General features: G+C 45.1%; 1 protein-coding gene across 1 annotated transcript in view; it reads left to right on the top strand.

The window, feature by feature from the left end:
- The window catches only part of ABCE1 (ATP binding cassette subfamily E member 1), a 222,238-nt gene that overhangs the window by 203,002 nt on the left and 3,439 nt on the right, over positions 1–15,797 (top strand). Inside the window, exon 17 of the mRNA XM_069242598.1 lies at positions 2,486–2,597. Coding sequence (XP_069098699.1) covers positions 2,486–2,597 — 112 coding nt within the window. The remainder of the gene's footprint in view (positions 1–2,485; positions 2,598–15,797) is intronic.

The following is a 15,797-nucleotide window of genomic DNA, read 5'->3' as shown; positions in this document are numbered from 1 at the left end:
GGGAGGGGGGTCACATTCCTATCCCTATTGGGGGAATCCTCCATCTGCAAGATGGAGGATTTCTAAAAGTTAGTCACTTCAGCTCAGGAAACCTTAGGGGCTGTCCTGACTGGCCAGTGACTCCTCCTGGTTATTCTCATTATCTCCTCCGGCCTTGCCGCCAAAAGTGGGGCCGTGGCCGGAGGGGGCGGGCAACTCCACTAGCTGGAGTGCCCTGCGGCGCTGGAACAAAGGGGGTAAGCCTTTGAGGCTCACCGCCAGGTGTTACAGCTCCTGCCTGGGGGAGGTGATAGCATCTCCACCCAGTGCAGGCTTTGTTACAGGCCACAGAGTGACAAAGGCACTCTCCCCATGTGGCCAGCAACATGTCTCGAGTGTGGCAGTCTGCTAGAACCAGTCAGCCTACAGGGGTAGTTGGATTAAGTTTCAGGGGGCACCTCTAAGGTGCCCTCTGGGGTGTATTTTACAATAAAATGTACACTGGCATCAGTGTGCATTTATTGTGCTGAGAAGTTTGATACCAAACTTCCCAGTTTTCAGTGTAGCCATTATGGTGCTGTGGAGTCCGTGTTTGACAGACTCCCAGACCATATACTCTTATGGCTACCCTGCACTTACAATGTCTAAGGTTTGGCTTAGACACTGTAGGGGCATAGTGCTCATGCACTGGTGCCCTCACCTATGGTATAGTGCACCCTGCCTTAGGGCTGTAAGGCCTACTAGAGGGGTGACTTATCTATACTGCATAGGCAGTGTGAGGTTGGCATGGCACCCTGAGGGGAGTGCCATGTCGACTTACTCGTTTTGTTCTCACCAGCACACACAAGCTGGCAAGCAGTGTGTCTGTGCTGAGTGAGGGGTCCCTAGGGTGGCATAAGATATGCTGCAGCCCTTAGAGACCTTCCCTGGCATCAGGGCCCTTGGTACCAGTTACAAGGGACTTATCTGGATGCCAGGGTGTGCCAATTGTGGAATCAAAAGTACAGGTTAGGGAAAGAACACTGGTGCTGGGGCCTGGTTAGCAGGCCTCAGCACACTTTCAATTCAAAACATAGCATCAGCAAAGGCAAAAACTCAGGGGGTAACCATGCCATGGAGGCATTTCCTTACACCATGCCCTTGGGCTGAAGGGCCCCTACCATAGGGGTGACTTATAGCGTCTAAGTGCAGTGACCAGGATATAAGGTAATCCTTAAATCAGTGGTGAAAGGGTGCATGCACCATTTAATGCAGACTGCAATGGCAGGCCTGCAGACACAGTTTGCATGGGCTCCCATGAGTGGCACAATATGTGCTGCAGCCCATGGGAAAGACCCCTGGTGTACCAATGCCCTGGGTACCCAAGTACAGTATACTAGGGACTTACACGGGTTCACCAGAATGCCAATTATGGGTGTTAAAAGTTTACCAGTAACTAAATTTAGGGGAAAGAGCACAGACACTGGGGTCCTGATTAGCAGGATCCCAGTGCACTACAGTCAAAATACACTGACACCAGGCAAAAAGTGGGCGGCAACTATGTTGCTACTTTCCTTCAGCAGCCACATACAGGGGCATCTGCAGTGTACATTTTATTTTTGGTATGAACCTCACGTTTATTTCTTTCACTGACGATTGATAGCGAAAACATATTCTTTGGTTTAAGCACACTCCTTTTAAATAATGTGTGCCTTTCAAGAGTCGCAAGGTGAGGAATCTGTCGTTAAATTATCTAGCAGAGCGAGCATTACAGAAGGCAAGTAATAATTCTTTTGGGCTCAGCAATTGTTTGAGAACACAAATCACTTAATGAACTTATTCTATTGTAGCACTTACTGCAGTTAAAACGTTTAATGAATTATAGGCTGTTTCCACCTGTAAGCTCTTCAGAAGGACTTCACCAGGTTTGCACTACAGATAGGACAAAGGCTAGGTAGGTTTAAGCAGCGTCCGTCACTAAAAAGTGTATAAATACTTCACAGGCCTATATTGCATCACCAATCTTAATTCCATTGTAAAAGTCTAATTCCTGTGTTTTATGGTAGCCTTTAATCTGGCTCAGCATATCTTGTACATTTTGGCTGTTAATGTTTATTAATGTCTTGGTCAGTTGCTTCCTTTTCTAGCCTTGTTACCTTGACCTCTATGTAAGATGGGTCATCAGAGTTGTCCATTTGTTCTTTTAATGATAGTTCCTGAGTTTGATGTATACCCCTTGTGCTTCACTGAAAATGCTGCTACACCTTAGTGTTATATATACTGTATGAAATTATCTTTATGGAGTGCTGTGCTCTGCTTCTCAATGCATATAAATTATGAGTTCATTTTAACTAAAAAAAAAAATGTAGTGTTTTTTACATGTTTAAATAGGAATGTGATGTCTTAAGATTGGCTATTTGTAATCAGTGTTAATAATACTGCTGGAATGATTTACTCTTATAATAGCTGCTTGCGTTATAAGTGCAATGTTTACATGGAATCTCACCTATATTTACTTCACTCCTAGTCCACAAACCCTCCTAGCTGGAATGAATAAATTTTTGTCACAGCTTGAAATCACCTTTAGAAGAGATCCAAACAACTACAGACCCCGAATAAACAAGCTCCATTCAATGAAGGTAAGCAAAATGTAGCAGTTTAATTATTGCCTAACCTCAATTGAGAATGATTGGAGTACTAGTAACACTTGTGTTTTAAAGAACTTAGAAATGGAAGATGTGTGGTAGGGAGAATTAGGAAAAAACTGCATATATTACCCGGAATTCTCCTTTCCCTCCATTTGGAGTTGGGAACATGTAAACAGAGTATTGCTGATTCCAAGTTTTAAGAAATCACAAGAGGCACCACTTAAAAATCAAACATACTTCATCAGTACTAGATTATTTTTCCTTTTTTGTTCAGTCAATAGTCACATTTCCTATGAGACTTAAAAATCTTACAAAATAACGTCCTTAAAAGATGTGATATGGTTAGCGTGAAGGCATTAGCTACTGTTTTCTAAACCAGAGAGAAGGAGATGAGCTGTATAAGGTGCAATATGATAATGACTGTACACTGGCTCAGGCAGAATTACTTTAGTCTTTTAATGCTTTGTTGGCCAGAGCAGCCTAATCTTTTCCCCTAGACTGACTGGTCCATTAGGTAAAAATCCTTAGGAGAAAGTTGAAGTGTTTTGTGAAATACCAAAGGAATACAAGTATATACTACCTCAAGAATAGATAGATGCACAAATCAGGAGTTTCAACCTAACACTGATCTGCAGATAGTGAACAAAAGGATCAAGAATTAAGAATTTGGGAGGATGGTGCTACATCAGATTTTTCCTCATCTACATCAAGAATGTGTGAGACTCAGTAAGTCCTTTTTGCGATTTACCAGAGGGACGCTTTCTGAGATTCTGCGATGAAAGACCTTTGTTTTTCAAGATCACCCCACGTTTTGCTAGATTTAGTGCTGATGTGCTGACTTTGAACACTGGGTCACTGATATAGAGTGTATGTGCTCTGACCCCTAAAGTATATGTGTAATTGGCTAATAGCTGATTGGCATATTTAACTTACCTTTAAGGCCCTTGTATATTGTACTCTGTGTACCCTGTGCCTGTAAGTTAAATGTGACAAGTAGACTGCAGCACTGATTGTGACACCACTACAGTGACCTGACTCTAGGCCTGTTGCTGCAGCCTAGCCTATCAAAAAAGAAGTGATGGATGGGATGCTTGATTTAATCTCAGCCACTGATAATCACTCAGGGCAGCATCCCAGTCAATTGATTTTTCACCCACCATGCCACCTCCATTTGGACCCTGTCATATGCAAATCAGTCTTGACCTTGCTTCAGTGGGAGCAGTCCAGGCTGAACTATCAAGCCAGGTACTCCCTGAACGGGAACACAAGCAACACAGGACCTCTTTTGCCACACTATACCCAACCTATGAGCCGCAGGGAGGGCAAAACCATTATTGGGTTGCTTGTGTTCTGGTAGGACCTGGCCTGGCAGTTCAGGCTGGGCTGTTCCCATTGGAGCAGGGTCAAGCCTAATTTGCTTATACCCTTGTCCAAACTGAGGTGGCATGGTGTGCTGACAATGGACTGGGTTGCGGTCTGAATAATTACCAGTAGATGAATTTAATCCATCCATCACTTTGTTAGGTTTTGCCCGCACAGCACTGCAAAATCTCTTGTATTTAAATAAAAAGAAAAATGAGAAAAAAAAATCTTAATAGGTGCTTAGAACCCACCCACTACTCAACTTTACTTACCATTCGTTGGAGTCATTATTGCTCTAATTTCCATGCTTCTTATTGATCAGCACGTCGTCTGCTTTCACTTTGCAAATTTTCCTGCTTTGCATCGCCACGGTACAGCTCCAGTCACTGGCTAGTAGCCAGTGTCCTTCCACTGCATACACACTTCGAAAGGTGCCTTTGATGTAGTGTGTAGCAGCGTGCAAACAGTGCTTTTCCACGTGTTATCTGTGGGCTTTAACCACACCCACCTCATGCCCATCACTTTCATTCGTTCCTGAGCTTGCCTTTCAAAATCCCTTGATTTTGTTGGTAAATGCCTTCCGTTTGTCCCACCTTGAGGCTGGTTTGCAATCACCTTGGAGACTGACCCCGTTACATGGGTTATTGCATGATCACCCGTACACTTTAGTGTGAGCAAACTACTTTTCTTTTTAGTCTCTCCTCCTCGCTTCGAGCAACCATGTTGTTGTACCCCACTCGTTTCAAACAATGTTTTTCCGAGAACGAATTCTTTATTACTGGGGCGAACTGACTATTAAACATTTTGTTGACCTGCTCAGACGATGATAGCATGCCTTTAAAGCATATTTCACACGTGTTTTTTTTTTTTTTTTCTTTCGCCTACGATTGATTTCAACAAATTCTTTGGTTTCAGCACACTTCTTTTAAATGTTTGCCTGCTGAAGCCGGACGAGATTTAATATATTTCAAAGTGCCCACATACACCATAATGAAAAAAACTATTTGCCTAAGATCGCATCGTTTCAGCAGGGGAGCCGAGATTTATTTAGGTTTTCTGGTGTCACTTTGTACAAATCATCCAATTATTGCACGCATTTAAAGCGTATTTCACACGTTTATTTCTTTCACTGACGATTGATAGCGAAAACATATTCTTTGGTTTAAGCACACTCCTTTTAAATAATGTGTACCTGCTGAAGACGACCGTAATTTTGTATATTTCAAAGTGCCCGCATACACGATAATGAAGAAAAAAAAACACTTGCCTAAAATGACATCGTTTTAGCGGGAGAGCCGAGATTTATCCAGGTTTTCTGATCTCACTTTATACAAAACAGCGAGTAAATAGGGATGAATGTCTTTTTTTGCTTTCTTCTCAGGAAATTAATTTGTAAATATAGCATAAACTCAACCGGAAGGTATTGTAGCGCTATACAGGAGCACCAGTTAGAGTACGCGTGCATTGTTTACAGCAAAGGGAGCTTTCAGTGGGGAGCTTGCCCACTTTTAGAAGAGACAGAGGAGGGACCGGGCTGATCACCAAATGGAGCAGATTGATATAGTGATTAAAGCAGGCAGCATCTGCTCGACGGAAGCCAATTTTCTTTTGAAGCAGAGTGCTTAGAAATAACGTTTGCAGAGTTGCATGTTCTTATGTTTAAGCACAGAAACTACCAAAAACATTGTTTAGTTTTTTTACAGCCGTATAATTGTAATATTTTTGGCGCACACGTGCTTGCTTGGAACACATATTTTTTTGCTTCGTATTCATTACTTTTAGTGAAACTTTTTCTTATCTCATTCATAACAAACAGTACGTCTGCTCTGCGTATTTAACACAAACTTTTCTTAAAATACATACTTCCTTCCCTTACAAGTTTCAGGCAGTAAATTACTGTTGGCGCCACTTTATCATATGCTCATTTCACACACTTTACAAGCTGGTCACTGTGGATGCGTTGTTAAAGTTCACAAAACATAACATCTCTTCACAGGGCAGACACAATTAACACACAGGCAAACAGTTTTCTCTTTCCAGAACGACTGCTTGCCTGAAAGAAGTGTAAATGTGCACGACAGGTTAATTTGCAAATATAAACGGAGCTAGGAAACTTGTATTGTGTTGAAATAGTAGAGTATCTTGTAACTTCCCGATAAAACATTTTCTTTCCAGTTGCTTTACAAAGGAGTTACCAGCTAAGCTATCAAGTGTGTGTGTTTTTAAAGGGATGTTGCACAGTCCCTTATGCCAACGGGGTTTCAGGTGTCTGTGTTACGCTTCCAAATAGTCCCTACTGCTTTAATCAGGATTTAACTCCTGGCTCTTTGGTTACAGACACAGACCTTTACATTGCTTTAACAGACGTTTTATGAAGTACCATGCTGCATTTCCAACGTAGTAACTTAACTCTTGCTCTACCCTCTTCCCAAAAGTCTCCTACTGCAGCGGTACCAAACGTTGTGCAAAGGTACTAAACGTCATTCCAGAGTTAATAATGTAAGGCATCTCTTTTGATTCTAGCATATTTTGTGTCTTTCTAGTGTGGGACAGAAACTAAACCTGGGCACTTTTGGAAAAGGTCTTCAGACCCTGTCAGATATTCTGTCAAAAAGGCTTCAATAGACACACAAGGGTCAACTTCAACTTAAATTAAATTTCACATCCAGACACTTTCACCCTACACCCTTTCTTCTAGGGGCTGTTCTGAGCATTAAAGTTAACATACTGTAATATTCGCGGCACAAAAACGTGCCCCATAATGCTTTGGAGGGCATTACTTTTACAAAACATTTTTGCTCATAACTCAGCCGGTATTGGTCCTAGGGCAATGGCACCACCTTCAAAACGTTCACCACTATGTGCTCTTTCTGTCTGGATACTCTTGGCGTCCCCATTCTAGGTTAGTGGGGACCCCAAAATAATAACCCCTCACAACATTCCTTGTCTTTTTAAGCTCTTATGGCTGGAAATGTTGTTTTACAGTTGGGAGTAGTTGTGTTTAAAATAATATTCCAGGAGGCCTTCTAGTCCTTTAGTTATGTGAAGGGCCACTGGAACTATGTGGCAAGAAAAGTCAAGTTATGCGTTTACCATGGCAATAATTCTAACTCAAACAAATGCGTGACCAATTACATTGTAATTGTTTTGAGTTTGCTATCTAGCTCCCAATGCAAGTTAATCTGCAGGCTTTCTCCTCTTCTCCCCGGGCTCTTACCACATCGTTCCTAGTATCCTCCCCTATTGGCTATTGTGCCCTCATTATCTCTTCTTCCCTCCCTCCTTATTGTTTTCCTGTCTCCACCCCATCCTCTCTTGCTGCTTTAACCCGGCTTCCCACTCATTTCTCCCTTTGCTGCTTGAACATGGAAGAAAATAACATACCCAGGCAGTATTAAGCGCTAAGATAAGTGCTCCATTTCCACCCCTTATGCCTTGCTGCTAAACCTGGTCTCCCCACTCATTTCTTCCTTCGCTGCTTGTACATGAAAAATATAACATACGCAGGCAGTAGAGTTTGTGTAAGTGTTCCATTTCTGGCAACAAGGTTGTAGATTACCGTTTTAAGGCTACATACATGCAAACCATCCCTCTCCTGCCCCTCCCCACCCACATCACTGGCTGGGTTGAGTGAAGAAGCTTCTGCCAGTGTGTCTTGGGAATTTATTGCACTTCATGTGCGTCTCTTTACCCCCAATAACTCTATAGTGCTCTGTCCCTTCCTCCATGTTTCATGCTACAAGTACCTGTCCCCTGATCTACACGATTAAGCTCTCTTCCTGCATAGCTCATGTTAGAAAACAGGCACAGTGCAAGAGAAAATTATAAGTCTCCATTTGTAAAGTCTGAAGTAACAGCATGTTTTGGCCTATTGTTAATAGTAATAACTTATCAACTAGCAATGAGTGTAGCATTTGTATGATTACAAATTTGGGCCAATGGGTGGACCACTTTCAAAAAAATATATAACTCGGCAAATAGCGCTATTATGGCAACTGATGCCCCACCTCTTTTTAGCCAATTGACATACCCTTATTAACTTCATGCAAATAAAAGGCTGTCTCAACTAGTCCCACCAATAAGGCCCCTGGGCCGAATGGGTTCCGCATGGATTTCTAGTAGCCCATCCTAGAACTTGTGGTCACCTTTACTCACTATATTTGATATATACTTCTGGCTGCAGAGTTCTTACCTTTGAATTCTCTCCAGGTGTCAGACTTGATGAAGATGATTTTCATGAGCAGTACCTCTGCTCACCGGTCGGTGGTGTTGATCGGCTCTGCGCCCTTCATCTACCCCAGATATGACATTGCAGGTCCTATGTGGGTGCCACCCAGAGTCGTGGGTACATTTCAACTTCCTGCCTGAGCACAGTATTGGCTTAGCTTTGTCATGCGGCCTCGGCCCTTTTTTTAAGATAATGTGCTCTGTTTTCACTTATTTGATTTTTATTCATTGGAGCACAGTTTGTTTTAGCAATAATGTTTTTATTTTCATAATAGGTCGCCATTCTGCGAGAGCGTCACTGTCAGTGTTGTGGGTGACATATTTTTCTTTGTGTTCCTTTACTCCGTGTTAGCAGGAACAGAATGCAAGGCACACAAGATATTTTTTTATTGTCACAATACAGTATAAAATGTCCAGTGCTTGTGTACATTCCTGCGTCAGGCTTCTGTGCAAGAACAAAACATATCCCCGATATAAACATCTTGTGGGACAAAGGACATTAGAGGGTGTTCCAACTAGGATTTTTCATCCATACTTCATGCCTGTTTGTGTCTGCCTTTGTGCTTCTACGAAGCCTGATCTTGGGACTGGAGGCTTGGCCTTGCACCAAGGTAATGGGGGTGAGGTGTGCTTCTCATGGACAGTGCACAGACAGATTTTGTCTTACACCACCATGCTCTTGCTGGTGCTAGATGTTAGTTTCAAAGTAGGAATTATATATTCATGTTAATACAAAATGTTGGGCTTGTTCATATTTACATCTGATTTCCCCAATCCTGATTTTGTTATTCCTTGTTATCCTAATCATTGCAGCTCATGTATTTTATTGTAGATTGCAGTCTTTTCAATCAATGTATTTGTAGGAAGTTGGCTCTGTATGTGCTATTTCAAAGTAAGGAATAGCATGCACAGAGTCCAAGGGTTCCCCTTAGAGGTAAAATAGTGGTAAAAAGAGATAATACTAATGCTCTATTTTGTGGTAGTGTGGTCGAGCAGTAGGCTTATCCAAGGAGTAGTGTTAAGCATTTGTTGTACATACACATAGACAATAAATGAGGTACACACACTCGGAGACAAATCCAGCCAATAGGTTTTGTTATAGAAAAATATATTTTCTTAGTTTATTTTAAGAACCACAGGTTCAAATTTAACATGTAATATCTTGTTTGAAAGGTATTGCAGGTAAGTACATTAGGAACTTTGAATCATTTCAATTGCATGTATACTTTTCAAGTTATTCACAAATAGCTATTTTAAAAGTGGACACTTAGTGCAATTTTCACAGTTCCTGGGGGAGGTAAGTTTTTGTTAGTTTTACCAGGTAAGTAAGACACTTACAGGGTTCAGTTCTTGGTCCAAGGTAGCCCACCGTTGGGGGTTCAGAGCAACCCCAAAGTTACCACACCAGCAGCTCAGGGCCGGTCAGGTGCAGAGGTCAAAGTGGTGCCCAAAACGCATAGGCTTCAATGGAGAGAAGGGGGTGCCCCGGTTCCAGTCTGCCAGCAGGTAAGTACCCGCGTCTTCGGAGGGCAGACCAGGGGGGTTTTGTAGGGCACCGGGGGGGACACAAGCCCACACAGAAATTTTACCCTCAGCGGCGCAGGGGCGGCCGGGTGCAGTGTTAGAACAAGCGTCGGGTTCGCAATGGAAGTCAATGAGAGATCAAGGGATCTCTTCAGCGCTGCAGGCAGGCAAGGGGGGGCTTCCTCGGGGAAACCTCCACTTGGACAAGGGAGAGGGACTCCTGGGGGTCACTTCTGCAGTGAAAGTCCGGTCCTTCAGGTCCTGGGGGCTGCGGGTGCAGGGTCTTTTCCAGGCGTCGGGACTTAGGTTTCAGAGAGTCGCGGTCAGGGGAAGCCTCGGGATTCCCTCTGCAGGCGGCGCTGTGGGGGCTCAGGGGGGACAGGTTTTGGTACTCACAGTCGTAGAGTAGTCCGGGGGTCCTCCCTGAGGTGTTGGTTCTCCACCAGCCGAGTCGGGGTCGCCGGGTGCAGTGTTGCAAGTCTCACGCTTCTTGCGGGGAGATTGCAGGGTTCTTTAAAGCTGCTCCTTTGGATAAAGTTGCAGTCTTTTTGGAGCAGGTCCGCTGTCCTCGGGAGTTTCTTGTCGTCGTCGAAGCAGGGCAGTCCTCAGAGGATTCAGAGGTCGCTGGTCCCTTTGGAAGGCGTCGCTGGAGCAGAGTTCTTTGGAAGGCAGGAGACAGGCCGGTGAGTTTCTGGAGCCAAGGCAGTTGTTGTCTTCTGGTCCTCCTCTGCAGGGGTTTTCAGCTGGGCAGTCCTTCTTCTTGTTGTTGCAGGAATCTAGTTTCTAGGTTCAGGGAGAGCCCTTAAATACTAAATTTAAGGGCGTGTTTAGGTCTGGGGGGTTAGTAGCCAATGGCTACTAGCCCTGAGGGTGAGTACACCCTCTTTGTGCCTCCTCCCAAGGGGAGGGGGTCACATCCCTAATCCTATTGGGGGAATCCTCCATCTGCAAGATGGAGGATTTCTAAAAGTTAGTCACCTCAGCTCAGGACACCTTAGGGGCTGTCCTGACTGGCCAGTGACTCCTCCTTGTTGTTCTCATTATTTTCTCCGGCCTTGCCGCCAAAAGTGGGGGCCGGGGCCGGAGGGGGCGGGCAACTCCACTAGCTGGAGTGTCCTGCGGTGCTGTGACAAAGGGGTGAGCCTTTGAGGCTCACCGCCAGGTGTTACAGCTCCTGCCTGGGGGAGGTGTTAGCATCTCCACCCAGTGCAGGCTTTGTTACTGGCCTCAGAGTGACAAAGGCACTCTCCCCATGGGGCCAGCAACATGTCTCTAGTGTGGCAGGCTGCTGGAACCAGTCAGCCTACACAGATAGTCGGTTAAGTTTCAGGGGGCACCTCTAAGGTGCCCTCTGTGGTGTATTTTACAATAAAATGTACACTGGCATCAGTGTGCATTTATTGTGCTGAGAAGTTTGATACCAAACTTCCCAGTTTTCAGTGTAGCCATTATGGTGCTGTGGAGTTCGTGCAAAACAGACTCCCAGACCATATACTCTTATGGCTACCCTGCACTTACAATGTCTAAGGTTTTGCTTAGACACTGTAGGGGCACAGTGCTCATGCACTGGTACCCTCACCTATGGTATAGTGCACCCTGCCTTAGGGCTGTAAGGCCTGCTAGAGGGGTGTCTTACCTATACTGCATAGGCAGTGAGAGGCTGGCATGGCACCCTGAGGGGAGTGCCATGTTGACTTACTCATTTTGTTCTCACTAGCACACACAAGCTGGTAAGCAGTGTGTCTGTGCTGGGTGAGGGGTCTCTAGGGTGGCATAATACATGCTGCAGCCCTTAGAGACCTTCCCTGGCATCAGGGCCCTTGGTACCAGAGGTACCAGTTACAAGGGACTTATCTGGGTGCCAGGGTGTGCCAATTGTGGAATCAAAAGTACAGGTTAGGGAAAGAACACTGGTGCTGGGGCCTGGTTAGCAGGCCTCAGCACACTTTCAATTCAAAACATAGCGTCAGCAAAGGCAAAAAGTCAGGGGGTAACCATGCCAAGGAGGCATTTCCTTACAGTATTGAAAACTATTCTGCATCTTTTTGTGTGTATTTCCCTGCAGGGTTTTCAGAGTTCCATGCGCTAGGCTGCCACAAATCACCTTTACTGTTTGGGTGAGGTGCTGCTATAGAGATGGGTGGATTAGGCAGACAGTTGCCAACTAATGTAGGAGTGACTAAGTCTCCTACAAGCACATGTGTTGCTGCCCCAAATCCAGGAGTCTGATTATTATTCTGGAGTCCTTACAACACCAGGCGCCTCGATGTCCGTTCTTTTCGCGTCTGCAAACCTCTGATCCAAAGAGAGTTAAACTTCAAAAAGTCAGTTTTTCACTGGCTTTTTAAAACTTTTTGTTGAGTCTTTTTCGAGTTTAACTCCTGGTGTGTGTCTTCTAGGAGGACAGGGTTCAACCCCTGCAAATCCTGTCATCTGGCAAAGTCCATGACTGATCCACACCTTGTGTGTCCTTGGTGTCTGGAGCGGGACCACAACCCGAAGTCGTGCTCTGAGTGCTCGGCCATGCATCGGAAGTCTTTGAGGGAGCATCCCTAAAGCTTATGTGGCAGTTGAGTGGAAGGTCCTGGGACCTGTTGCAGAGTCCGAAGTTATCCCACTCCAAGTCCTTGGGGCAGTCGGGTAAGTCGAGGCATAAGCAAAAGTCCAAGAAGTCAAAACACTCTTCAACTTCTCGTCTGTCTGCCGACAAGATGAGGGATTGCCAACACTATAGGCCTCGTTCTAGGGAGCCTGTTCCTAAGCCGACTCTGCTTCTTCCTCAGTTTCTGAGAGCCACAGAGACCCTTGCACAACTCCCAAGAGTTTTGAGGCCATCTGCCACATTTTTGGGCAGATTAACCCTGCTGGATCGCCTTCGTGTCCTGCAGGGTTGGAGGGGCCCCCCTTCCATTTCCACGCCGGTGGCTCCAGTGCTGAATGGCTCCCAGAGATCCAGTCCTAAATCCGGACCAGTGCCAGGACATGCAACGGGGAGTCAGACGTGGTATGACTGACACTGCCGAAACATATGTGGTACAGCTAGAACAGGAAAAAGGAGACTCATGTTTCCTGTTGGAAACTCGACTGCCTGCCAACAAGAGAAATTTGTACATGCCAAAGCTGGCCAGCTTTTTAGTTCAGTGCAGGAGGCCTTCAGAGAACCAGCAACTACTTAAAGTGGTAACTGCAGGAGTTAAAAAGGAAGTAAAAGCCCTTGGCACAGGACCCAAAATCCATTCAAGGTAATGTGGCAGCAGACCATCATTGTGCCTAAAGCCAGAAGGCGCAATATTGCTCATACCTCCACAGGACCACCTCCTGGGAAAGGAAGCAAGAGGTTGGATTTGGTGAGTAGAAAAATGGAGAGAGAAGCAGCAACACATTGGCGGATTGACAACCAACGTTCTCTTGAACAGATATGGACATCAACAATGGGATGAGATGGAATCCTTCATACAGCACGTCCCTGAGGAATACATGAAAAGTGCAGACAGTTATGCAAGGAGGGCGAAATGTGGCCAACACTTACCTAAAGTCAGTCTTAGATGTGGCAGACACTGCCAGCATGCAGATGTGCACTGGAGAAACCCTCAGGGAGGCATGCCTGGTTAAGAATATCTGGTTTTAAACCAGAGGTCCAGACATCTATCATCAACGAACCCTTCAAACGATATGCCCTATTCAGGAAGGAGGTTGTCGAGTCCTTACAGCAAATTAAGACTGACGAGACAGCTAGGGCTATGGGTGCCCTGCAATACAGAGGATCTTTCCAGTGAGGAGGAAACATATCCCTCAGACTCCTGGGTAGAATATACTCATCGGGCCAATAGCCACATCAGCACAGAGCAGCTCACAACAAACTTCACAACAGTCTACTTACCAGCAGTGGCAACACCAGGAAAGACAGCCCTTTCATGCATGAGGAAGTGGCAGAGAACACCACCTCCCCTGAGGAGAAGGAGCCACCAGCAAGTGACTTACTCACAGGTGTAGAACCCCATAAAACCCCGGTGGGAGGAAGGATAGGAAACCATCCGCAGGAGTGGGAAAAGTCACCACTGACAATTAGATTTTAAATGTGATAAATTATGGATACTGCATAGAACTGGTAAAAAAAAAAAAACACCCAAAATGCCTCCAAAACCAAAGAAATTTCGAGGGCACAAAATAACTCAGAAAAGAGGTCAAGGAATTCCTTCTGGAGAGAGCCATAGAAAGGGTACCTGTAAAAGAGAGAAACCAGGGAAACTATTCACCATATCTCCTAGTACCAAAAGAAGACCTCACCGTAAGACCAATCTTGCACCTCATTTTTATAAGCAAGTTATCCGCACACAACTGTTTGAAATGACAACTCAGCAGGAAGTTATACCACTCCTAAAAAGGGAGACTTCATGGCCACCTTAGACCTAAACTGGGGAAGCATCAGTTATCAGTGTGCAAGTCAGCCATAATGGCATCCCAGCTCCTGGCTATTGGGTGTCTGCGAAGCCCCAAGGTGTCTTCCCTGTGTAAAGCAACACTTTCAGCCTGCACCCAGTTAGTGTACGACTGCATCCAAGATGCAAGGTGTGGAAGGTTGGGTAATTTCCATTTGCGAGTGATCAGCCTTTTGGCTAATAATCCCAAATCAATAACTTTGTGTTTCTTGCTCCTACAATGTAGTCCTAGCACACATACCTCACATATGTTGGAGAGAACTCTGTTCGTTCAGTGTATTAGGCAACTCATTACTCCTCACCAGTAGCCCTGTAAGGGAGGGCAAGCCCAAAGCATATGTATGATATCTGCATTTGCCAACCCCCAGCAAAGGCAGGCAGCATCTGTGCAGTGAAAATATCTATTTATGTTGGTAGGAGTGAGGTAGGCCCTGTGCACAATATACAGCTGAATCGAATGAAAACGGGCATTGCAGGGTATGTGAACAGGATCCTGTAGCGGGGCGGACCATTCCCTGTCTGTGCAGGGGCGGTCGAGGTCTCCCTCCCACCACTGCAGAGTTGTGAGTGTTGGCTCTGTGTGTGAATGAAAAGATATCCAGCCAGCGCACCAAATGTCTACCCTGACCTAAAATATGGAGGTACTGTACAGTTGGTTGCATAGGGGGTTCGCAGGTCATATCCCCCCATGATGCATACCACTAATAACGCATACAAGATTACACATGCGATCCCTCGAAGAATGACTGCAACAAATGGTCACAAGCCACTGGGAGGATGTAATGGTTGTCACAGTTAAGGTACAAAAGAACATAAACTGGTGGCAATCGAAAAACGTTACATTATGGAAGATCATTCAAAACACCAACTCCAACCGTGACTATCACAACAGATGCATCCCACAAGGAACAAATTATAAGTGTGGGAACAATGGAACAATACAGATGCGCAGAAGCACAAACTTTCTGGAGTTGAAGACCGTGTCCCTAGCCCTGAAAGCTTTCCAGGGATCCTTTGCAGGTCAGACAGTCTTAATACAACAGACAATACAACAATCATGTCCTACTTGAACAAGGAGAAACAAAATCCTTCACACTGAGCAGACGAGCCCAAGAAATGTGTCATTGGGCAATGCAAAGAGACATAACACTACATACTGTCCACCTACAAGGAGAGAAAAACAGAGAGAGACTAAGCAGACAAAGGGGAACTAAAACAACAAACACCAGAGAGAGTGTTCAGTGCATGGGGGAGACAACAATAAAACCGGTGTGCAATACCAAAGAACGCAAAATGCCAACACTTCATGTCCTTGTTTCATCACCCCCTATCAGATGGGAATGCACCGTCAAACTGGTCAGGGAAACTTGCCTATGCCTTTCCACCAATTCCCCTTATCTCAAGAGCACTAGAGAAAACCAGACAACCTGGGACAAAACGCATCCTCATAACCCCACGGTGGGCCAGATGACCTGGTACTCAGACATTTTGGAGATGTCCGAGGGTTAAATGATTGTGATCACAACATAACATGATCTGCTGACATTCAGGGGAAAGTTTACCACCAAGAGCCTGCAAGCTTGAACCTAGAGGCATGGCTGCTCAATATCTAGACTTCAGGCTTTTCAATCTACTGCCA

Source organism: Pleurodeles waltl, chromosome 1_2 (genome assembly GCF_031143425.1).
Source record: "Pleurodeles waltl isolate 20211129_DDA chromosome 1_2, aPleWal1.hap1.20221129, whole genome shotgun sequence".
Taxonomy (NCBI): Eukaryota; Metazoa; Chordata; class Amphibia; order Caudata; family Salamandridae; genus Pleurodeles; species Pleurodeles waltl.
Note: the sequence above shows the minus strand (reverse complement) of the source record. Positions and strands in the feature narration are given on the sequence as shown.